The 23713-nt window shown below is 39.9% G+C and overlaps 1 protein-coding gene across 6 annotated transcripts in view; it reads left to right on the top strand.

Annotated features, from left to right (window-relative positions):
* The window catches only part of glra1 (glycine receptor, alpha 1), a 148132-nt gene that overhangs the window by 80078 nt on the left and 44341 nt on the right, over window positions 1–23713 (top strand). For all 6 annotated transcript variants that reach the window (XM_088080724.1, XM_088080723.1, XM_088080722.1 and 3 more), the window contains 3 exons: window positions 11424–11647; window positions 19356–19438; window positions 20918–21055. In XM_088080724.1, coding sequence (XP_087936850.1) covers window positions 11424–11647; window positions 19356–19438; window positions 20918–21055 — 445 coding nt within the window. The remainder of the gene's footprint in view (window positions 1–11423; window positions 11648–19355; window positions 19439–20917; window positions 21056–23713) is intronic.

The following is a 23713-nucleotide window of genomic DNA, read 5'->3' as shown; positions in this document are numbered from 1 at the left end:
TCCACTGTAAAAGATTAACTTCACTCTTAGAGACTGTTGGCTCATTTTATGCGCTTTTCATTCTTCATTTTTTGATCATTTTGGCTGCGTTCATGCATCTGGCATAAATTTTGGTGAGATTGTGTATTTTCTGCTCTTTTAATTACCATTTGACTTGTGATGAAATCTCTTGACGGCCATGAAATTTGCTCCCGAATGAGGAAACCATCAAATACCAAAAAAAAGAAAAAAGATGATACGAATAAGACTACAAATAAGAAATATCTTACTTAAATAAATTTAAACAATTCTTGAGCCAGACTGCAATATACATGTATCTTATTGAAAAACAGCGTATTGGTTATATTAACATTTGGGTCCCTCTGGACCTTCCAAAATAAATTTTGGCAAGATTGTGTATTTTCTGCTTCTTTAAAAACCCTTTGACTTTTGATGAAATCTCCTGACAGCCGTGAAGTTTGCTCCAAAATGAGAAAAACCCTTCTTCAAATCTCCTCCAGAGGTTTCTTTTTTATTCTCCGATTTCCAGATTTTTCTCTGGAACTTCGCCTAAATTACTGACCACAGAGGATTATTGGTGATGCAGCAATGGTTCACCCCTGTGAGGGGAAACGATAGATTTTTGTGTGTGTGTGTGAATAAAATGTAGAGCTCAGATGTCATTGGAGCCTCTGACCTCGCTCACGGCTCGCTCAGTCAGACGGAGCAACGCGTCAATCAAGCGCTGAAGGCAGGGTGACTTGTGGATGCTGAGTCGCCCACTGCTGACCGCAGTTAGTGTTGTTGCTCTAATCTCTGCGAGGGTGGATTAGGAGCGAAAACAAAGTAGAGAAATAATTGGATTTATCAGGTTTTATCAAGCCAGCAAATCCATTTTAGATCTCCAGAGGCAACGCAGAGGAGCCGCGGGCCGAGGACGCCGGCTTCATGCAGCCACAGCGCTCGTTGCAGTGTGCAGCTCTCGCTTTGAGCTTGGACTACAATATCCCTCCATCCTCTCACACACACACACACACACACACACACACACACACACACACACACACACACACACACACACACACACACACACACACACAGTGCTGCTGGGGCCGGAGCACAGTGATAGATGGAGTCGGTAGAATGGCGCAGTGCGTGTTGAAGTCCCGGCGGTACACGGCTTTATTCCTGTTTCAGCGCTCTCCCCGCTCGCTTGCTCGCTCACTCTTTCTCTCTCCCTCACACACACACACACACACACACACACACACACACACACACACACACACACATATGCACGCACAGGCAGACACGCAATCCTTTCGTCCCACTCCTTCACTCCTTTTCTGCATCCCTTATTTCTTCTCTTTTTAAGAATACAAACACCAGCCTCGCTCACTCTCTGTTAAACACACACACACACACACTCGAACCTCAGACATTTCATCACACTGTTCTGCTTCACTCTCCAACACACACACACACACACACACACACAGTATGTAGGGATCATGCTGACTGGACCAAAACATCCATATCCACCATAAAAAAGACATTAAATACCAATAAAAGAAAAATGATGATACAAATAAGCCGTACTTAGCTTACTAAAATCAGTTTAAATCATTCCTGAACCAGACTGCAGTGTACATGTATCTTATTGATCAGCTGAAGACAACAATTATAATATCAATATCCAAGGAAAAACCAGTCTTTAGAAAATGTGGACTTTCATTATGAAGTTCACCAAAAAAAATGTCGATATTAAAAATGTTTTATTTGGTTCTAATTTTGTTCGTCCTGGACAGAAGATCCGGCACACTGCTCTCGATCAGCATCACAGTTTATTGGTTATATTAGCGTTTGGGTCCCTCTGGACCTTTCTGAGAGACGAGTAATCTTCCTGACGAAGGTCTACAGGGACGAAACGTTAGTGAGTGAGTGAGGGCAGCGTGCCAGATCTTCTTTTTGAGACCAAATACTTTCTAACACACCTGCATTTTAGAAAGATGGAGGTGCGAATATGGTTTTTTAATCAGATTTGTTGCTTTGATAGTACAATTGGTTGTTAGCGTCTGACCTAATTTAACCAATAATTAGATCTTGCTTCAGAATGACATAATGTAGGAGTATCATCAGGGTTCCTACAGGTTAGATTTAAGACTTTAATGCCACTAGGAATTCAATTTAAGACCAATTTTACAAAATCAAAATAAGAATAAAAGAAACACACATCATGAACTCAGGGACAATTTGATGGTGATGAAACCGTGTTTAACAGCCAATCAGTGTGCTCGATGCAGACAGAAGACAAAGACTAGATTGAGTTATAGTTTTTTTAAGAAAAGAAGTCAGGTTATTGACTATTTGACGAGGAAACACGTGGTGTTTTTTGATGAGTTTCTTGGCCATTTTTGCACTTTGCATGTGCGATCCCACCACCATTATTGCCATCATGCCAAGTTTAAAACACGTTATGCATAAAGTACGCTCAGCCACCTACACATTCCTCGCCTCGATTTTTAGCCATGCTGCAAAATCATGGTTAAATGGACAATTTCCGTTAAATTTGCATTTCCATATATTGTCCAAGTTACAGCTCCAACTAGCCAGCAGACAGTGAATCTTCTGAGCATCACAGCTGGAAACAAAATCCTCAACTGTGTGACATTGATACAAGAGGCAATTGGTGAATTAATTTTAAAAAATCATTTGCATTATCATTGTGTCTTTCTCTCAAGAAATCAATCTAAATCTTAGCTGATATGAGATATTTATCAAAGACGTTGATTTTACTTCTCTATATGTGAATTTTTGTGCCATACTTCTCTCCCACCACAGAGCTCTCACACTCTTTATCCTTCACACACAGAAACCTCAATCATTTTATTTTCCTCCTCCGCACACACACACACACACACACACACACACACACACACACACACACACACACACACACACACACAGTTATCTCACCGCTCATTCATTGGCTCTGTGAACAGGCTTTACACTGTGTTACTTAAAGTATGATTGCCTGCTTTATCCCTCTCTCACTCCTTCTCTCCTCCATCTATCACAGTCATAGTCGTCCTTAAAGGCAGATAAACAGCAAACTACTAAGTTTTTTTCAGTTTTCTTTCAGTTTTTTCAGTTTGGCATATGGAAAAAATACATGCTATTTCCACCAGGTGCACTGTCACAGTCAATGCTGCTGCAAATCACGGACATATCCCAGACTGTCAGCAGCAAAATAAAGAATATTAATAATTATTTCATCTTCAAGATGAACTCAATGAAAGGAGAAAAAATGTTAATGCATAATATTTTAAAAAGCTGATTTTTAAAGGGTATTTTGTGCACAGAGCGATAGGAGTGTGTTTAACATTAAAGCAGACTCTAATGGTTAAAGGAACAGTCTGTATCATAGGGATAACAAAATAAAATTAATATTTTGTGAATTCTTAATTGCCCCTCTGAGAAATAAAGGCAGAAGTAGAGTTACATAAAAGTTACAGTTGTGTATTATATATATATATATATATAACAATTATTATAACAGTAGTATATTCAACTTTATCATATTATTGTATGTCAATAACTACTAAACTATTTTATAACAGCAGTTCATTTAATAACTTTGTGTTTAGTAGTAAAAATTTGTTAAAATATCACAATATTATTTTAAAGCCGAGCTAGTAGCATAGTTTTAGGAGTTTTTTATTTTTATTTTCTTTAGTTATATTGATATCTCAAAAAGCAAAAGAAAGAAAAAGAAGATCATATTTCTGTCATGTGACATTTCACATACGAATGTATGAGACCTTTATTTAAATGGAAGCTTGTGTCTTTATACTTTTTTTGCATCTGCACTGTGTCTGTGCAGTCAGTGTTGTTTATCTACCACTATTTCTCTACAAATGTATAAATTCTGGTCTAAATATGTTTCATTTTGGGTGTATAATTGCTGCAGAGTGTCTTCCTCTGATATACAGTAGCCTGGTGCCTCGTAGTTTTGCTTTTTTTGTAGCAGATTTCCACTACATGATCATTTTCCAGTTTTCATTCATTACTTTATGTCGCTGGATAATAGCATGTCGACATGTAAACGTCATTTGGTCAAAATGGTTGAATCTGTGAAATGCAGCTTCAGTTTTTGATATAGTTTGACAAATATATAACATATTAACTCTTGCATCACACTGCAGCTCTGACAGAACGGGTTTAATTCAATCAGTGATGTTAAACCAGCAGAAGTTTGTTGTTTTAAATTGATGTGACATCCGACAGTGCTGCTGCAGGTGGAGGAGGAGGAGGAGGAGTAGGAGGTGGTGAGGCCACACAGTGAAAACAGCATCTTCCTCCCTCAATGCGATGTTGTCTGAGCAGAGCAGATGTGCTGCCATAATGTGTGAGCCTCCGTAACCTCCTACCTCTCCTCCCTACCTGAGCAGCATCCAGGGAGCCGGCAGGATGTTATGACAGGCGTGGAATTAGAATATGGCTGCTGCCGCTGCTGTTTCTCTAGTTGTTTTGCGTTTGTTGTTTTGAGGAAGGAGGAAAATAAGAGGAGGAGGAAAGATTGCGGTCTTTCATGCGTGGTTTACTGCCTGAGTTTAATACATGCTGAAATGAGTGCGGTATTGTGTAAGTACAGCATTTCCTCTGCTAATGGTTTCATAGCAGCGTGGCGGTGGTGGATGGTAATTTTGGGGTAGCACTTAACAGTCCACCGGCCTTATGTCTGCACATTAAACCACGAGCACGAGCCTACAGACGTCGTAGGAGGGCCACTTTTCACTGCACATATGCCGTCGTCCTGCAGCACTTTGCCTCCGTCTTCAGGAGGAGGGAGTGTTCGGTACAGAGCCACCGCAGCGTCAACAACATTTTTTAATGAACCTCGAGCCAGTCGTCCATTCACTCCAATTCCCTGAAATCGTAAATTTGCACCCTCACATTACTCTCCCCTCATTTGAATCCTAGAATGCAGCAGTGTCGGTTCATCCTCGCAGTCTAATGCGCTGAATGTGAATCCATCTGCAGCCGCGATGAGCCTCTGACCCATAAAGTCAAGGTTTTATGGACCGAATGACATCCGCAGACTGACCACTTTTCCAAAAAATAATCTGTTGTTTCAGGAATTACTGTTAATGCATGTCACTTTAAAACCGCATTTTACAGGAAAAGTAAAGCCATTTAAAGACCAAAATGAAGGGACCCTAACCCCGAACTCTTTCAAAAAGTTACAAGAAAATTCCCTGAAAATAAGCAACAAAAAAGAAAAGTGAAAAAAAATGACCACAAGAAAGTGCTAAAAAAAAAAAAAAGAAAGAAAGGAAGAAAGAAAACAAATGTATTACTTTGTAGAATAACTCTGAATACATAATTATTAGATTCATAAATGAAAATTTCTGGGCAATTTTCCCTAGTTTTTTGATCATATTACATAATCCCCCCAGCTAATTCTTATCACCTTATACCTGTTTTTTTATGGACATTTTATTCCAACTTGCTCATTGCCTCCAGATTTTTTTCAAAATGATTTGAATTGATTTTCTTAGGTTTCAGAGGTTTAGACACTTGTAAAGGGCATCTGAACGCAGCACAAGAAAACTGATGAAGATCAGGCTTTAAAGGGTTAAACCTAACCGCTGTAACACTGCATAAATTTCATAACTTTGTATAGGTGTGTATAGTTATTCGTGGGGGAAAAAATGTAGGATATGTTGCTTGAAATTGGCTGAACAAATGACCCAGAGGACGTTTGTACAATAAAAAGTCGATTGGTCCAAAGATTGATCCCTGAGGAACTCCACACCGCAGGTGAGCTGAGGACACATGATTGTTGATGCAAACATTGATCCATTTGTCAGATAAACTAGCTGAAACCAGTTTAAAACTGCATCAGAAATACTAACCCAGTTTACACAGGAGTCAGACTGAGGACTTTCTTGAAGGAGAAAAACAGAACAGGTGCTCAAGAGTTCAGCAACTTCACAACAATTAGCTGAGTAAAAAGCCAGACGTGTGTGAACGCTCAATTCATAATTATCACGCCGGTGTCAAACCGCAGGCGGGCGTGTGACTGATGATGCCGGCGTGGGTTCAATCCTCTCCTCTGTATTCCCTCGTCCCCTCTCTCCATCGACAGACGCTCCTCATCTCCGCGCCGTCTCAGGTTATTCATCATTTTCTCCCGCACAAGAAAAGGCGACTCCTTCTTGAAAGGTCGAGCTCATTTGTTTCATGTGAGATATTTCGTCTAATAAACAGTGATAAACGGGGAAGGGGTCTCAGTGAGGCTGATTGCCATGTGACTGTATTTCACACACACACACACACACACACACACACACATTATGCAGCACTGTGGCTGATTGCTCCTTTAAATGCCACCCGCTGGGGCTGCCGGCGTGGCCGTGCCTCATCCCCCCGATGCCTCTCTGCTACGCCACGCAGCTTAATGATGGCTCCAGCCTGGCCGAAGTGGCCGAGCTCCATATTCCGAGAATAATTGACAATTAGGGGGATGGAGGGGCGAGCTAAATGCCAGCCCACGCTGAATAAAGACACTCCAACTCTGATTGTGAAGCTGGGGATGAGAGCGGGCGCTTGAGGTTGTACAATAAAGCTCCGTCAGAGCAACAGTTGATATCTTCTACCTTGATCGATTCTTAATTCCATCCCTAACCTTCTTATTCTAACCTCCAAACAACCTTCAGAAGGGGTAATGGAGGACGTTAGTCCTTTGTTTGATTGAACAAACAGTTTGTGTTTCTTGACAAAGTAAATATAACTATTATTGAGGGCTGGGCGATTTAAAAAAAGTCTTCTTCACATCTGCCGCTCAGTAATTTTTTTCATGTCAGTCGATATTGATATATATCACGATATACATCAAGTCACTATTTCTGTCAAGCTTAAAGTTTCCCTTTGACTCCGAAGTGAGATATGAAGATATCATAACCAGTGATGCACCATGATGATTATTAACCAATAAACCGATAATATAAACCAGATTCTCGTGGCCGATAAGATACAGATAACCGATAACTTCTTTTAGTTTGTTTTTCATTACCTGAGGGTATGAAAGGCTGAGATGTGTCGAGCAAAGATGAATTTCATTTGTGCATTTGCATGAAAAAAAACGCGTTTCAGACAAAAAGCTGAAAATCACATTTTTGTAAAAGAAAGTAATTTTCAAGAGCAAAATCAATTTCATTTTTATAATTCGTTTTTTCCCCTCTTATCTTCTTATGTCAACTTGAATTGCACAAAAATAATGCCGAAAATAATACAGTGTTTGAGTTATAGTGGAACTACAGAGAGGAACATTTCCCAAACTGTCAGGAAGCAGCAGCTACAGAACAGTCCCTAAGTAACGGCTCTGCTGTGATGTCTGCAGATTTACATGTTACAACTTAATAAACAAACACATTTTCTGTTCAGTTGATTTCCTAGATTTATTTTTTTAAGTAAAATATACCTGTCTGATTTTACAATGTGCTAAAGCCATAAACATGTCATTTAGTACACTCTATCATTCATTTAAGTCAAATTTTTAAATTGAGAAAACTCAAAGTGTTTTTTATTTACTAATAAAAAACATAGAGTACAATATTTACAATTTTTACATTTCCAGAAATCTCCTTGTTTGGAAAATGTTCTAAACCTCAAAAACTTAAATTTGTCCCCACAAAGCCAGAGCCAGAGATACATATTTGTGCACGCGCGCACACACACGCACACACACACACACACACACACACACACACACACACACACACACACAGTCAGACCTGTAGGAGACGTATTGATCTCTCAGTTAAACAGTGGAGACTGAAGGTTTTAAAGCTGCACGGAGGAGGTTCATCTCCGTGCTGCAGTCTGGATTTAACCTTCAGTCGGCTGGATGAAACCTTTAAAAACCAACATTGAACTCTGCTTTACTGATCAGAATCAAAGATTTAGAGATTCAAAGATCGTTCACTGTCGTCAAACGTTTGACTGCGGTCTTCAACAAGTTCACGTTGAACGCAGAAGCAACACAAAGCACGCGGGGCGTGCTGCGACCCCGAGCAGGCAGCAGGCTCATGATCCGCGGCGATAGTTTTGGCATGTGGTCTGTTTTTCCTGTGAACTGCGTGCACATCTATCAGGAAAATACACTGAAAATGCGCGTACTAAATATGATAGACATGATCTGATGGTGATACCTGACTTTCATGATATTCATTCTTGTTCACTCTGATCTGTATTTTCAGAGCTGGCTGGCTTGCTGTCTTCATTCATCAGTCGGCGAGTTTCTATTACAGATCTGTGCAAAACTTAAGCGATATTTTAGAAATGTTGATAAAACACGTGGAGCTGACTGTGTTTCCACTGAGTGACGCTGTGTGACTTCTCCTCTGGTGATAACAGCCCAGTAACCATGGCGATGGATGTTCAAAACATCAGCAGCTTTATTTCTATTGCAGCCACCGAACTAGCCGTCATTATTTCCAATCCAAGGCCACGTAGGCGTGTTATGGAGCCATGATGGAAAGGCGAGCCCCTTATACGTGGGAGCGGCCACGTATGAGGGATTTCTGGGAGATGTAGTCCACGATTTCACAGAAGAATTGTGGATTCAAAACTTTCTCAGAGTTATGTGCAATGAATGGAAGTTTTTTCAAAAATCTATCAGGCATAATTTATATTCGCAAATTCAGTTTGTGCATTTTCAGGGTTAAAGGAAACCTGCCGACAGATGGAGAACTCGATCTGTTGTACATCACAAAAGAAAAGCCTTAAAAATGTAGTTCAAAACCCGACAGAAGCACTCGTTATTATCTCTTCTGTAAAAGACTCTGTGACGTGAGACGTGAACGTCTTTGAGAACTGTTCTACATCCTTCTATCTCCTGTTCATCTCTACCTCCGAATGTCGTTGTCACTGTATCTCTCCATCACTTGGTGTAAGACTAAAGACGGAGCAGCGGCTCCATGACCTTCAGCTGCCGCCCAGCTTCGTATCAGGCCAGCCCTCCTCACATCCATCTGCCTGTCCACGAATCTCTTATTCCTGGCACCTTCCTCTTTTTCTGTAGTTTTACTGTTTTTTTCTTTTGTGAAGGTAATACTTTAACCCTTTGAACATGGGCAAATTAGCTCGATTTCTTTGAAAGACGAGAACAAGGAAATGAGCAATTTAAAAGAAATAAAAACAGAAAAGGAAAAAATCAAAATAAAATAAAAAACACAGAAAAGACCTCCAAAAACTGTGTAAAAAATAACAGTAATTTAAGATATACTCTAATGATAATTTTAAATATGGATCTCTGGAAACTTTTACTAGCTTTTTGAAAAATAATTTTCCAACTTTATTAAATTTTTGCAATTTCTGGGACATGTCTTGCCAGTTTGCTTTTTTGCATTTTTCCCATGTTTATTAAAAAAATCAAACCTCTTAGCTCACTGTTCAAGTCTTCTAAGAGGCATCCAAATGCAGCACAAGAAAAGTGATGGCGATTCACGTTTTTAAGGATTAAAACCAAACCTTAAAAAAAAAGTGTTTTATCATCGAAGCACAGCAAACACAACCTCCAAGAACAGAAATGAAAAAAGCTAAAAGTCGGTTGATGCGGATCAGAGGCTGCACGCTGGCTCACAGGCAGGAAAAAGATCTCAGATATGGCTTCAGGCCACAGCTCACCCTGATCAGTAAAATCCATTCACATGAAGGAGAAAATGACATATGGACGAAGAGCCGTAACCACCTGCTCATCCAGCCGCGAAATCCTGTCCATCACTCCATCTCCACATCTGCCGCTATCTGCCGATCCGTCACAGCGTCTCCAGTCAGCAGTGCGGTGACCCTCCACGAGCCTTTCTTTTTTCAATGTTTTTCATCTTCTTTTTAAAGAGAACACCTCCCTGCGGACACATTTCGCATCCTCGTGTTGGAGGTGTTTGTGGGATTTATGCTTTATAACTTTTGCTGTTTTGTTGTAATTTAATTTCTCTGCCGAATCAATTTCCCTCCGACCTGCCTCCTCTGCTTCACAGAGACTTTGCTCCTCCAGAGAGAGCAGCTGCAGAGAGCGGCGGTGATGACAGGGATACGAGCTAAAAAGACGAGAGATCTTACAAGTCAAGAAGAAGCTAAACTGCTATTATTTGTGTGAAGCTGCGGTGGATTCTGGTCTGTTTCTGCTCCTTTGGGCGCAGCGATTGTTCTCCTTGTTGTTCTCCTCTGTGGGATTGTTGAGTGTAGAAATACAATAAGCTCTTGCACCTTTAATTAACTCCAAAACCTGACATTGAATTGTAATGTTTGAAAAGGCATTTTTGGTTATAAGGCTTCCAAACTTCCTCAGAACAGCTTCCAGAAACACGAGTTAATTATGTCGTGAGCTTCTGCTACCATCCAAATGCAGATTTGTTTCTTTTAAATAATTTGGGGGAAATAAATCTGATATATCTTTGTTCTGTTGGCTTGTAGTTGTGTTCATCACAACTTAAATCAGTCAGAGGCTGAATGCTGCAGAAATAATTCACACACAAAGCAGTTTGTTAGGAGATTTATGTGATATTTAAACACATTCTCATCCCAAGTCGTCACATGTTGCTGCTTTGCAGTGGACGTCCAAGTGGACATATTATGCTCAAGGTATCCTCCTGCGTCTGCTGCTGATGTTCATGGAAGCTGCAGACAAACACACATGTTGGCACTGATGGTCAGGATGAGGAAAATGCAGGAAAAAACATCACATTCAGACAGGAAGCGAACACTGAACTCCTGCATGAAAGTCCAGGCTTTGCTGCATCCACCCGACACCCTTCCCGTCCTATAGGGACCTTAGTGCTCCTTATGTGACGTCATTACGGGCAGCGTTTTCACGTGGCTTCGTCCAGCGGCGTATCATGCAGACACAGCAGGCTCTGTCCATCTGCGTTCTCATCTGACGTTGCACAGCATGTGCTGTCCGGCTGTCCAGCAGCGTATCATGCAAATGTGGCTTTTTGCAACAAAATCTTTTTTTTTTAAAATCTTTTTATTTTATTTAAGCTTCATCTATACTGGTTGTATACTGGTCATTGTGACATGTGGCCTAATTCCCAGGAGAGACAACATACAATACAACAATGATTCGTTACAGACTTTAACTACAGATTTATCACTACAGAACATACAACATTTAAAGTGCTGCAAAAGCGGCACTATATTATGAGTTTGAAATGAGAATGGGCTGTTTTTACCACGACGCACCACGGAGAAGCTCAGACTACAACACACACAGAGTGTGACTGTACTCAGGATGCTGTTAGTCCACTTCATAGTACTACATAGTCATTACAAAATGTGTAGTAATTTTAGTTTTCTCATTCATCCGTCGCTGCAGAGCTGATAAATGCGGCTCCCTCTCTCTAACCTCTTTGTGTCATCTGTCCTTTGTGTCTCAGGACTACAGAGTCAACATCTTCCTGCGGCAGCAGTGGAACGACCCTCGGCTGGCCTACAGCGAGTACCCCGACGACTCGCTGGACCTCGACCCCTCTATGTTGGACTCCATCTGGAAACCTGACTTGTTCTTCGCCAACGAGAAGGGGGCCAATTTTCACGAGGTCACCACCGACAACAAGCTGCTGCGCATCTCGAAAAACGGCAACGTGCTGTACAGCATACGGTGAGCGCCGGCAGTGTGAGCTTTGATTTTCAAACTGTGAAACAAAACGGCGGTACTAAAGTGGTCACTGCAGCACGGACACATCCTGCGGCCCCCAAACCTGCTTTGTTTGAGGGCCACTTCTGCAATAAGACAGGAGGCCAGGGGCCAGGGGCCAGTCACTGAGGCCCTTAACTGTTAACCAGGATTTTAGGCAGTGTCTTTGGATGTTCCTAGGTTTTTGAGATGATTTTGGAAAAATTCTCTGATTTTAGGACGTCTGTAGGATTTTAAGACAATTCTTGGATTTTAGGCAATTTTCTTAGATTTTAGAGCATTTCTCAGATTTTAGGGCATTTGTTGGATTTTACGACATTTCTTGGATTTTAGGACATTTTTTGGGTTTGGGGACATTTCTAGGGTTTTAGGACATTTCTAGAATTTCAGGAGGTTTCATTGGATTTTAGGATGTTTATAAGATTTGAGACATTTTTCAGATTTTAGGACACTAGTGTCTTAGCCAGGACCTCTGTCGGGGGTGTGGGGGATCCTCAACCGGCACTTTTTTTGATCAACACGCTCTATTTTGATGCTGTTTTATGCACTCTGACACTTTATGTATACTAAAAGTACAAAAATAATTGTAGATTTAAAGATTTTTCGAGAATCATTTTATTTTTATTGTGAATGAGAACCCGCTTGGGGGCCCACCCAGCACCCTGTCAGTGTCCAGATTTGTCCCGCAGGCTGTAAGTTGAGTGTCTCTGTCCTAAAGTCTCCAGACTGCTTCATTAAACAACAGAATTAACTGTGGGTGGTTGTAAACAGCTCAGCGTCTGGACACTGGTGAGTAAATGTGTTCAATGATCATTCAAAAGAGATTTAACAGTAATAGAAAAGTTTCAGCAGCAGAGGGAGGAGAGAGGTCATGAGTCTGGAGGTGATATTGAAACAATCAGTTATAAAACTATGATGGAGGATAGAAAGTGACTGCGCAGACTTCCTGTTTATTGCATCCCACACACCTTCATCTCCGGCTCTCGAGAGCTCTTATTGCGTCAAAGTTGGAGGTTTTTATTTCCTCCAGAGCTCAACTCCCCCCCCTTTTTTTTCTTTTCGTATCTCCGAGACATCCCATTCAAGGCTCTCAGAGTTATAGCCGCCTTCAGCCGACAAACCTTTTAGCCTGCCGGGTCCTCGTCCTCCTCTCCGCTTTTATTGCCTCTGCTCAGGGGCGAATGAGAAAGAGCCGCAGCAGCCATGGTAATCTAGTCAGCCTGTTAGTATTCCAGCGGCGAGTCTAATCTGTTATCAGCCTCAGTTTTCACCTTCGTGTCCAGCAGGAGGAGGAGTGAGATTGGCCCTTTATAAATATCGTCAGAGGAGGGATGAGCCCTGCGCTCCCCCTCTGCCGCTTTCATTTGTTAACTTGACAACATGAGAATGAACCCTCCGTTGATCAGCTTGATCTCGGAGGCGAAGAGGCGGCTCGGGATATTAAACCGTCCCGAGGGGAGAAGGAGAAAGTGGGTCTTGTAAATGTTGTTTACTCATTTTTTTGATGTTTATCGCTCAACAGTGAAGCGGCGCGAGGAGGAGTCGTGACCGATGGCCGCGTCTCCGCCGAGATGAAAGTGAACTTTTTGAGATTGGGCGATCAGATTCACACGCAGTCAGATCTCCTGCTGTACTTCAAAAGAAAATGCGGGACTCGCTCTCAGCCCGATATGTGGTCCCATTTGTGCTTGTCGGGGTGCCGTATCAAAAGCAAAATCTGTAATACTTTAATTTAAAAAATGCTTGTACAAAATGCATCATGTAGTTTGTGTTAAAGGCCAAAAGTTCTCTTAAATAAAGTGGAAATAATACAGTTTTAAAAAAGGCAAAGAGAGCAATGATGCATTATTTTAGAGTGATTCAAACTGAGCCTGCCCTCACCAGAAAAACAACAGCATTTGTCATTTTGTTGGTGATGATGTGAGTTGTGACTCCAGTCTGTCGGCAGCAAAGACAAACGCAGCGTGATGTAATCATAGAGGCACAAAGCACAGAGGAGAAACAAACGTGTAAATCTGCAGCCTGTTGTCAGTCTGAAGTTGTCAAATATCGTCGCTTTGTCAGTGATTTCGGCTTCAGATAACGTAGCATAAAACCACTGCTGGGCGATATACCTGATGCATACTGTTACCGTGATATGAGACCACAAACGTCTGAGATTTTGGATATCGTCATATCGTGATATGAAACAAATGTTGTCTTTTCTGGATTTTAAAGGCTGCAGTGAAGTGATGTCATTTTCTAAACTCATCAGACTGTTTTACTTATTCTAATAGTTAATTTCACCCACTTAAGTCATTAAATCCACATTACTAATGATAATTTAAATATCCCGCCGTGTTAATATTTTGTCCAAGTACAAATAGTCATCAGTAAAATATTTTCACAGTATAAATACCTACGTATTTTTTGTCATATCGTGACATTTGATTTTGTTGTCCAGTCCAGCATTTATGAAGCTTTTGAGGAGATTTCAAATATTGTGATATATACCGTGTATCGTGATATGGCCTAAAAATATTTTAATATTATTTCAAGACCGTACCACCCAGCTCTACACATTCTCAGCTCACATCCGAATTTTAGGAAATTTTTTTGTTTTTTTAGGACATTTGTAGGATTTTAGGTGCGATTCTAAAATGTTGGGACGTATCTCAGATTTTAGGATGTTTATAGGATTTTATCACATTTCAAGGATTGTCAGATCCTGATGTGGCCATATGATACGCTGGATGGCGTCAGTTTGAAATGCTGTTACAATTAATATAATGAGCATGAGCGAGCAGAAGGAGCGGTGGGCGGACCAAACAAACCTTGGACTTTCATGCAGGACTCTGGTGTTCGCTTCCTGTGTGAATGTGATGTTTTTTTCTACACCTTAGCGTTGCCTCTTTTGCGTAGCAGTGTACAGTAACAGTGGCAGCATGTGTGTTTGTTGAGGTCCCGGCGTTGGTTGCTATGTGCTTTTGTTGCATAAACATAACCACATGCATCCCACCATGTGCTTGTGTTGACGTCACAGAACGTCAACAGCAGACGCAGAAAGATACCTGGAGCGTGTTGTGCAGACGCACTGCAAAGCGGCAGCATGTGACGACTTCAGATGTGTTGAATAAACAGATATCTTTAATATCTGTCACTGTTGAGGTCATTAAATGCAGCATCTGTCCTGCATTAGTGGCGCTTGATCGTGCGTGTAATCTTCTTGTAGTGGAGCAAAATCGTGTGCAGGTTTGGAGGCTCCTCTCCATCCGGAGCTCCAGGACTTTAAAGCGACGCACTGACTTTGTCAGCATTCGGCATTTAGGTGTCACGCCGCAGCAGACAGGAAACCACAGAGCTGAATCTCCTCTCTGAGAAAGTGGGACATCTGTGGAGGCCACATCATGTGTGTAATACATATTCAGCATCCTGTCAGGGACTAACAATGTGCAGACGCGGCAAAGTTTATTTTGTACATCAGGCCGACTGGACGTGTGTGTGTGTTGTAGCAGCAGCGGGTGTCCTGTTCGAGCAGAGCAGAAGGACTGAGCGTGTGCAGCGAAATCACCGCCTGCACGTCATGACAACCTGCTGACAGCTCGAACTCTGCTCTCACGAAACTGGAGCTGTTTTCTTCATTTTTTTATTTTGGTTTTCTCTTGAACGTAGCATTTAGTGATTTACAGATTATGATGACAGCGGTGATGGATGGTGGTTTCTGCCAGAAGTTATTAGCTTTTACTACCTGAGAATTACCCTCAAAGTCGTGTTGCAGATACGAGCCAGTGCCCCGGGGAAAGTGTTGGCATTGTACATTTCTGCAGACCACAGGTACATTACATTTGTACATTTCATAGCTGTCAAAGTGTCCTTCAGGTGGAGGAGATGGTGGATGTTTTTTTATCAGCAGCTTCTTCAGAAAAACTCTGTATTTTAAGCCAAAACATGATTTTTTTACGAACCACAACCAAATGTTTTTGTGTGTAAAAAGAAGCACACATTACCCACAGAAAAGCATCCGCTTCTTAATAACTCAAAACTGTTTTCTTTTTTTTTTTTTTTTTTACTTTTTATTGAACTATTTTTCCCACTTAAACGTCACCTATCAGACAAATGACATATATTACAAAATCACTAAATAAAATAATAATTAAAATTAGATCAATTAAATACATCAGTAATGCGAAAAAAGGACTGTGGTTTAAAAAGAAAATACCAGCAGACACCGAAAATAGCGTCATGCTGAGGTCTATTTATGAGCTGTTCTGGAGCTTTTGATCAAATGAGATATTACCTGTTTTAAATAGTTTTTGAAAAAGATTCAGTAATTCCCTAAAGCCGCTGGTCACTTTTGATCAAACAAAGTCAGCTCGTATACTCCGTCATTTTAGAAACACAGATATGATAAAAATGTGCAAATGTTTGTATCCGTCGTTTGCAGAAATCTAAATCACACATAAACCGTCCGGCTCCCAGGAAACACTCACTGGAGCATCAAATATAGATTACTCCGCTGCTGAAAATAGTCCCCAGCAAATGATAATAATAATAATAATAATAATAATAATAATAATGAAAATGATAATAGTTATTTGTATAGCACCTTTCATACATAAAATGCAACCCAAAGTGCTTTACATGCAACAGTGCTAAAATGTAGAACCAAACAATTTATAGAAATATTTAGATTTATAAATATAAAAATGAATAAATAAGTTGCAGAACAGGCCAGAGGTGGAAAATAAAAAAAGAAGTTTTATTTTATTTTTTTTATTAAACAACATGAGTCAAAACAGTAAAAGTGCATAAAAAATTCCTAAGAAATAATCAGAATATGCAATAAAAATAAATAAGAGGTGGAATGAATTAAACGAGCAAAGAAATGGTTATTTAGCTGCTTCTTAAAACAAATGCACAACGTCCTCCTGTTTGTTTGATTAAAAACTACAGTGAGCAGCTGTTTGAGATTATTACTGCACCTTTAAAAAATAAATATGCGTTTAATTTACCTGTTAATGTAAAGGAAGCAATAAGCAACAGCATGGAGAAGTTGTAAAGAGACAGATGGACATATTGTTGGATTTGGTCTTATTATTTGACAATAACAAAGACACAGATCATTAGCAGCTTCGTCCTTTAATCATTTTACCAAAAACATTATTTCATAGATATTGGATGCAGCCTGAAATGGAGATGGACGTAGTTTTTTTTTTTTTTGAGTAACCTCCCAAAGAGCCAAGATCACAACGAGGAAAATACAGACAGCAGTTTGAGGTCACAGTTTCACTGCCGACCGTCTTCTTCTCTGCTGGAGGACTAACAGGAAGAAAACCTGTAGCTGAGCAGGCGTGCAGCGACATGGGAGCGAGTCTTGTTTCGTGCAAGGCTGATCCGTGAAACTCTGAAAATTAAAATGTTTCGGGCAGTCGGTCCCGCATCGCGGTGACACATTAGAGGCCCAGGCACCAAAATTAATTACTGCTGTCACATGGAGGGAATGGATCTCTGCTAAAGTCAACTTTTTTTTCCCAGAAATTAATGGAAAAACTATTTCATAACTGATATGATGCATTACTGAAATTAAAGACTTTCATTTTAAAATGAGATATCTAGCAGCAGAGAAATAAAACACGTCGTCAGGCTGCTGCACTCTCGCCATTAAACCCTAATATTAGCTGCTGTGAAATGTTTATTTAAAATATGGGATATAATCATGTGTTTTCAAAATAGACGGAACCAATTATGGATCCGTCTCTTTTTTTAAATTAGTTAATACAGTGTGCAATATGTAAAATGTAAAAAAACAGATTATATCTTTTGTAATGTGTAATTTTTTTCTAGATAGGTATATGTATGTGTGTGTGTGTGTGTGTGTGTGTGTGTGGTTATGTACATATATATATATATATATATATATATATATATATATAAATTCCACATAACCAAAGATGTCTGTTTTTTTGTTTTTTTACGTTTTACATATTGCACACTGTAATTAAAAACTATTTAAGAAGCTTAGACGAGCAAATCTGTTGCGTTCATTCTTGATAAATGATCTTCAAAAACATCAACTAATTAATTCATTATTTCAGTGCTAATCCACTCAAATCTGTTTTAATCAAATGGCGTTTCAATGAAAACGAGTGATATCTGTTGAACTTTTGCAGTGTTACGTTATTATTCACTGAGTTTGACTTTCACCCTTTAAATCTGGAACGTTTGCCCCTTTTTTTTTCGAGCAAAGCAATTAAACCGGTTTATCTTCTGTAATGATTTTTGTGTGAGAATAAAGCTAAATGTTTGCAGAATGGAAATTGCTGCCAGTAACTGATTAATTACAGCTGTTGTTTCACTCATTACAAGTCGGTCCAGATAACAACAGCAGCTAAAAGGATTTTATTTTAATCTAAAACTGAAAGGTTGTTTTAGACGCGTCCTGGTGGATAATCTGGATAATCCTGTTAGTGTTGAGTGATGTTTCTGTGAGTTTTTTGTGATGGAGATGGAGGTTATGATCTAAAGAGAAATTTTAATTTTTAAAATTTGCAGGGTGCGGACAAATGTAAAAAAAAAAAAAAAATTAAATTAAAAATTATTGAATAGTTTAAAGTAGAGCCCGACCAATATGGGATTTTTGGGACTGATACAGATTTTATAGTGGAAAAATTAATTACGGATTACGGATATGGCGACCGATATAGTGAATTTTTGAGCTGGAATATATCATTTCTATGTGGATTGATTTTGCACCGATACGACTGCAAAAGTACTCAGAAAGCTGCTTTCTTAAATAAACAACTTACGGTCGCGCTCTAGTTTAAAGATGTGGCTGAAGCAACGTTCAAACATTAACCAGCTCAAAACAGATGAGGATATGATTTTTATGGGTGACAGTCATCAGGTGTTTACAGGGATTATTGTATTTGTTTTGTACTTTTTTGTAGTATTATTTCCTTTTTTTTCTCTTTCTCTTTTTCTGTAAATAATAATGTAAATTTGTTTACATAAAGTTATATATTGTTTATATTCGGGGTCGAATGATATTGGTTTTTCAGGGCAGACATCGATATCGATTATTAGTAGTTAATGAGACCAATAACTAATATTTGGAACTGGTTTGCATTTACAATAAAAATAAAAAAATCTTTTCATCAATACTTAAAATTTGGAATATAAAAAAATCCAACATAAGACTTAATTTAAATGCATTTAACAAATGTTAAATCAAAACTGAAATGCTCAAAATCATATACACACTACATATACATATTTTTTATAAAGTCAAGTGAAAATTTTAATAAAAAATGAATGAATAAAAAAAAGGCTCCCTGAGGTTTGATAAGGTAAAAGTCTCCCCATGCTGACACTTTCATTGCTCTTTTTATTATTTTTTCTCTGGCAATTATTAAAATAAAACGCTGATACAGATAATTGGCAACATGCAGAATATCGGCCCCGATATTCGATTAGGTTGATAATCTGTTTATATAGATTACATATAGGTATGTGTTGTTAAAGAAAATGTTATCTGTATAAAAATGTCTGCGTATTTGTTTCTCATTTCTTATTTGTTCAAAATAAATTTCTATTAAATTCAATTCTGTGTGTGTGTGTGTGTGTGTGTGTGTGTGTGTGTGTGTGTGTGTGTGTGTGTGTGTGTGTGTGTGTGTGCGCGTGTGCGTGTGTGCAGAATAACACTGGTCCTGGCCTGTCCCATGGATCTGAAGAACTTCCCGATGGACGTCCAGACCTGCATCATGCAGCTGGAGAGCTGTGAGTGATTACACAAACACACACACATACACACACACACACACACACACATACACACACACACACACAGTGCGAGCGTCTGGTGGGGGGTTATGATATAGATTTTTTTCTGTGGCCTTTTCATTCTTTGAGCAGACATGAGAGGAATGAGAGAAACAGGAGCAGAAGTTCAGAGAGCTCTGATGTGATACAACGGGTCAGCGCTCATCTCACACACACACACACACACACACACACACACACACACACACACACACACACACACACACAGAACAATACAACGCTCAGTGGAAACACGCTGATCTGGTGTCAGTCCTGATATTAACACATAAAAAGGAAGCCGCGGATACCGAAAAGCTTCATAAAGCTACCGTCTGCCTGAGCAACATTCATAACCTCAGAGCTGGGTGTAGACATTATTGAAATGTAAATATCGATGCTCGTAATACTGACACCAAACGCAGCCTTTAGCACGTGTGTGAAGCCTCCTGCAGACTGACAGATTTCTGCGTCACTCTGCGATGCGGATCTTTACAAACTTGAGTACGATATCAAGTTCGACGTGAGCAGACTGTGCGAACATCCAGGACGGTGATCTGTGCTGCTGTAGAAGCACGAAATATCAAGTTCAGAAAAAAGAATACATAAAAGCATAAGGATTTTGCAGAAGTTGTGAGAGGCATTTTTGACCAAAACCTACATGATCTCCAATAAATGGGATGTTATCTCGTCCTTTGAAGGAGACAAACTTTAAAGCCTCCTGCAGACTGGGAGAATTTTGTAATCTTAGTTTAGTAAGTTTAGTGCAGAAAAACTGCGTCGTGGATCTTAACAAACTTGGGTACGACATCAAGTGTGATGTATGCAGACTGTACGATGACATCACCTACCGAATTGCAGGCTAAGACCTTCGTCCATCGACATCAATATGCAAGAACAAAACATCGTCGTCGCGCGTCATCCATCTATGCCGCTGTGGTGGTCGGAGAAAAACGAAACGAACAAATGGAGCCCTTGCTATAGTGGCATTTATGTTGAAAAAATAATAATAATAAACTATTTCTATAACGCTTTTTATGCTTCACAATACGAAACCAGACAATATAAGAGAGCAAGAAAAAAAGGCAAGGTAAAAAGAAACAAAACAATTATATTAAATAGAAAAAATACACAAAAAAACTAAACTAAACAAAAGCTAAACTAAAAAGAAAAAAAAGTCTGAAGAAGAGGGAGGAGAGGCCAACTTCACACACCATCTTTGCAGCGAGAGCTCTGAGTATTTTTTAATATCTACGAGCATTTAGCAGAAATTAAGCCATTTTGCTCAGGTTTCAAAGGGTTAACCCCCTGAAACCCTGCGGGGGGAGTTTGGACCCCTCACTGGGGGCCTCTGCACCGCGACCACAGACACAAAGATCCTCCTCCTGAAGCGATGCCCACACAGTCTGACTCCTGCTGTCCGCTCTCTCTCTCCTCCAGTCGGCTACACCATGAACGACCTCATCTTCGAGTGGGATGAGAAGGGAGCCGTGCAGGTGGCCGACGGCCTCACGCTACCTCAGTTCATACTCAAAGAGGAGAAGGACCTGCGCTACTGCACCAAGCACTACAACACAGGTGAGCGGGGACGCCTCCAACGACCATTTCTCTCCTTTCTTCTTCTCGATGAGCGTCTGTTGCTGTTTGGTTTGCACGTTGTTAAAATCTACATCGTATCAAGGACATTTAGTCTCTCACAGAGATGTAAAAGTGACAGATGAAAAAATCTGCCACTGTTGTGACAATACAAATCACCTCTCTAACTATAGAGAGATTTTTAGGCAAAACTGTGTTTTGCTTATCAGTAATGTTGTAGAAAGTTTCCGGGGAAGAATAAAATAGAGATCCAAGTTACATATTGACATTATTGCATCACAGTTATGTTGAAACTTTGTCTTTCTTTACATTTTGATAATACCGTGGTTAATGTGCGGTTAGATTTACGCACAAGAAATACTTGGTTATGGTTAGGAAAAGATCGTGTTTTGGCTTAAAATATCTATTTGTTTGTTTGTTTGTTTTTTGTGGCAAAACTTCTGCTGAACCACAGCAATGACTCGTTGAAAAACAGCTGCATACATATGGATTTAATTTATTGAGTGTTTCTTTTTGTTTTGTTTTCTACGACATGTATGCACGTCTGTTCGTCCTGAAGAGGGATCCCTCCTCATTTGCTCTTCCTGAGGTTTCTGCCATTTTTCCCCCGTTAGAGGGTTTTTTAGGGGAGTTATGTGATGCAATAACAGCTCTTGTAGCTCCTGCTGCTTCATGAGGGAGCCAGTTCCTACGGACAAGCACATAGACACAGCATCATGTGACCTCACAGCATCATGTGACCTCACAGCATCATGTGACCTAGAAAAGACTAAAAAAAGGTTTCCATTGCAGTTTTGCTAAATATTGCTTTTTTTGAATCATCATTTTTTGAATCAATCAATCATATTTTTGAAATACCACCTTATGCGAGTGTAAAAACTTTTTTTGCAATAAATTTTCCATTAGGTGTGTTTTATATTCCCAATTTCAATATTCACGTTTTGAGGGTTAATGGAAAGCCGCCTGCTGAGAGGAGTGTGTCATGTGAATGCTGCGGTGGACTTTAGCTGACTGTTTTGTCTGCACACTTGGCTTCATTTTTCTGTGGAAAAACCCTGAAATACAGACAACGGCTTTAAAATGAGAAATGTGAAAAATGTTTTACAACAGAAACAAACCCGTCTTCACATCCATCTTTATTTACGTTCTCCCTTTCCACTTTCTTCATCTTCATCTTCATCGCTCACATTCCTCCGTCTTTGTCTGTCTCCTCCTAATCGTCCCTTTCCTCTTTTTTCCATCATGCTGCCATCGTGTTTCTCTCCCTTCTTTTTATTTGCTTTCTGTCTGTGTCTCTGCAGGCTTTACACTGTCAGAGGAAAGAGAGAGAAAAGATAGAGCGGAGGAGAGAAAGAGAGAAAAAAAGTAAAGCAGGACTCAAGGCAAAGAGTAAAGAGAGGGATGCATATCTCTAATAACGGAAGAATAAATTGAGAATCAAATCTTTGAAATTAGAGACAAGGTCGTTGTTGGGAGTCTGCCTGAGACTCTGCTGAACGCTGCATGAGTCACTGCCCGAATTTATTCGACTGTGTGAAATGTGGAAATAACGGAGAATACGTCACTGAAATGGAGGCACATATTCCCCAAATATGTTTTTTTTCCTATTTTCCTTCCGATGTCATGAAACTTTCAGTGTGACTCAGTGAAGAGGAGAAACACTGAGCTGCAAAGTTTGTTTCAGCCACAAACTCCGAAATAACTGTTGATTTATTCAGAGTTTTCTGTTCGTATGTCATTGCAAAAATGTTTAAAAACATTTTAGAATTTAAACAAGGAGAGAACGAGCAGCAGAGAATATATAAATATATGTATTTTTTTAAATCGACGTAAAGGGATGTGAGAGGAGTAAAAAGTAAAGAAGGTGAGAAAATAAAATGTGGAGAAGAAAAAAGCCAAAAGCTAAAAGTGGTTTGGAACGGATAAAAGAAAGTGTAGATTAAAGAAGTCAAAAGAAAAAAGGGGAAAATTCAAAAGCTGAGAGTTGTAAAACGGAAAGAAAAGATGAAAATATGAAAGTATGAAAAGGATTTGAAGAAAGGACAGCCTTGAAAAAGAAAAAGCACAGAGAGAGGGCTGCTTTGGTGATGTGAGAAACTGAAGAACAACAGAAATAAGAGAGAGAAGCAGAAAAAGACTCGAGCAAGGAGAATCTAACGGAGGACGGGGGCGGCCGCCGCACTCTGTTTCTCCCTCCAGGTCCTCCAATGTGTGGCTGAAAACCATCTGTCCCGTCCACCTCGCCAGTCCGCCGCTCTTACACTCCTCAGAGAACACAAAACATATGAACACGGAAATCTATATCAGCCTGAGTGAGTAGGAGGCTGAAATCAACAGAAAATACACAAATAGAGCTGAAGAAGTTAGAGATATTTAAATGTTTGCTTCACTGCAGACTTTAACACGCTGAGAAACGTCATTTGTTTTTTTGCAACGTGGGATCTAAAGTTGAAGGCATCAAAGATTGTAAAGAGAAACAAACTGTCACGACGATGTACGGCTGTGCAGCTCGTTCTCGATCCAAAGTCGTCAAATACCGACATTAGATCCCAACGCCAAAAACCACCTTTTGATCCGCTCGATTCGTAACTCGACGGCTTTAGCTGAGAGCGTGGGCGGACGTTATTACGGCGTTATTAT

Source organism: Plectropomus leopardus, chromosome 8 (genome assembly GCF_026936395.1).
Source record: "Plectropomus leopardus strain MGB_pleo_1.0 chromosome 8, ASM2693639v1, whole genome shotgun sequence".
In the NCBI taxonomy this organism is placed as follows: Eukaryota; Metazoa; Chordata; class Actinopteri; order Perciformes; family Serranidae; genus Plectropomus; species Plectropomus leopardus.
This window is presented reverse-complemented; position numbering and strand designations above follow the sequence as displayed.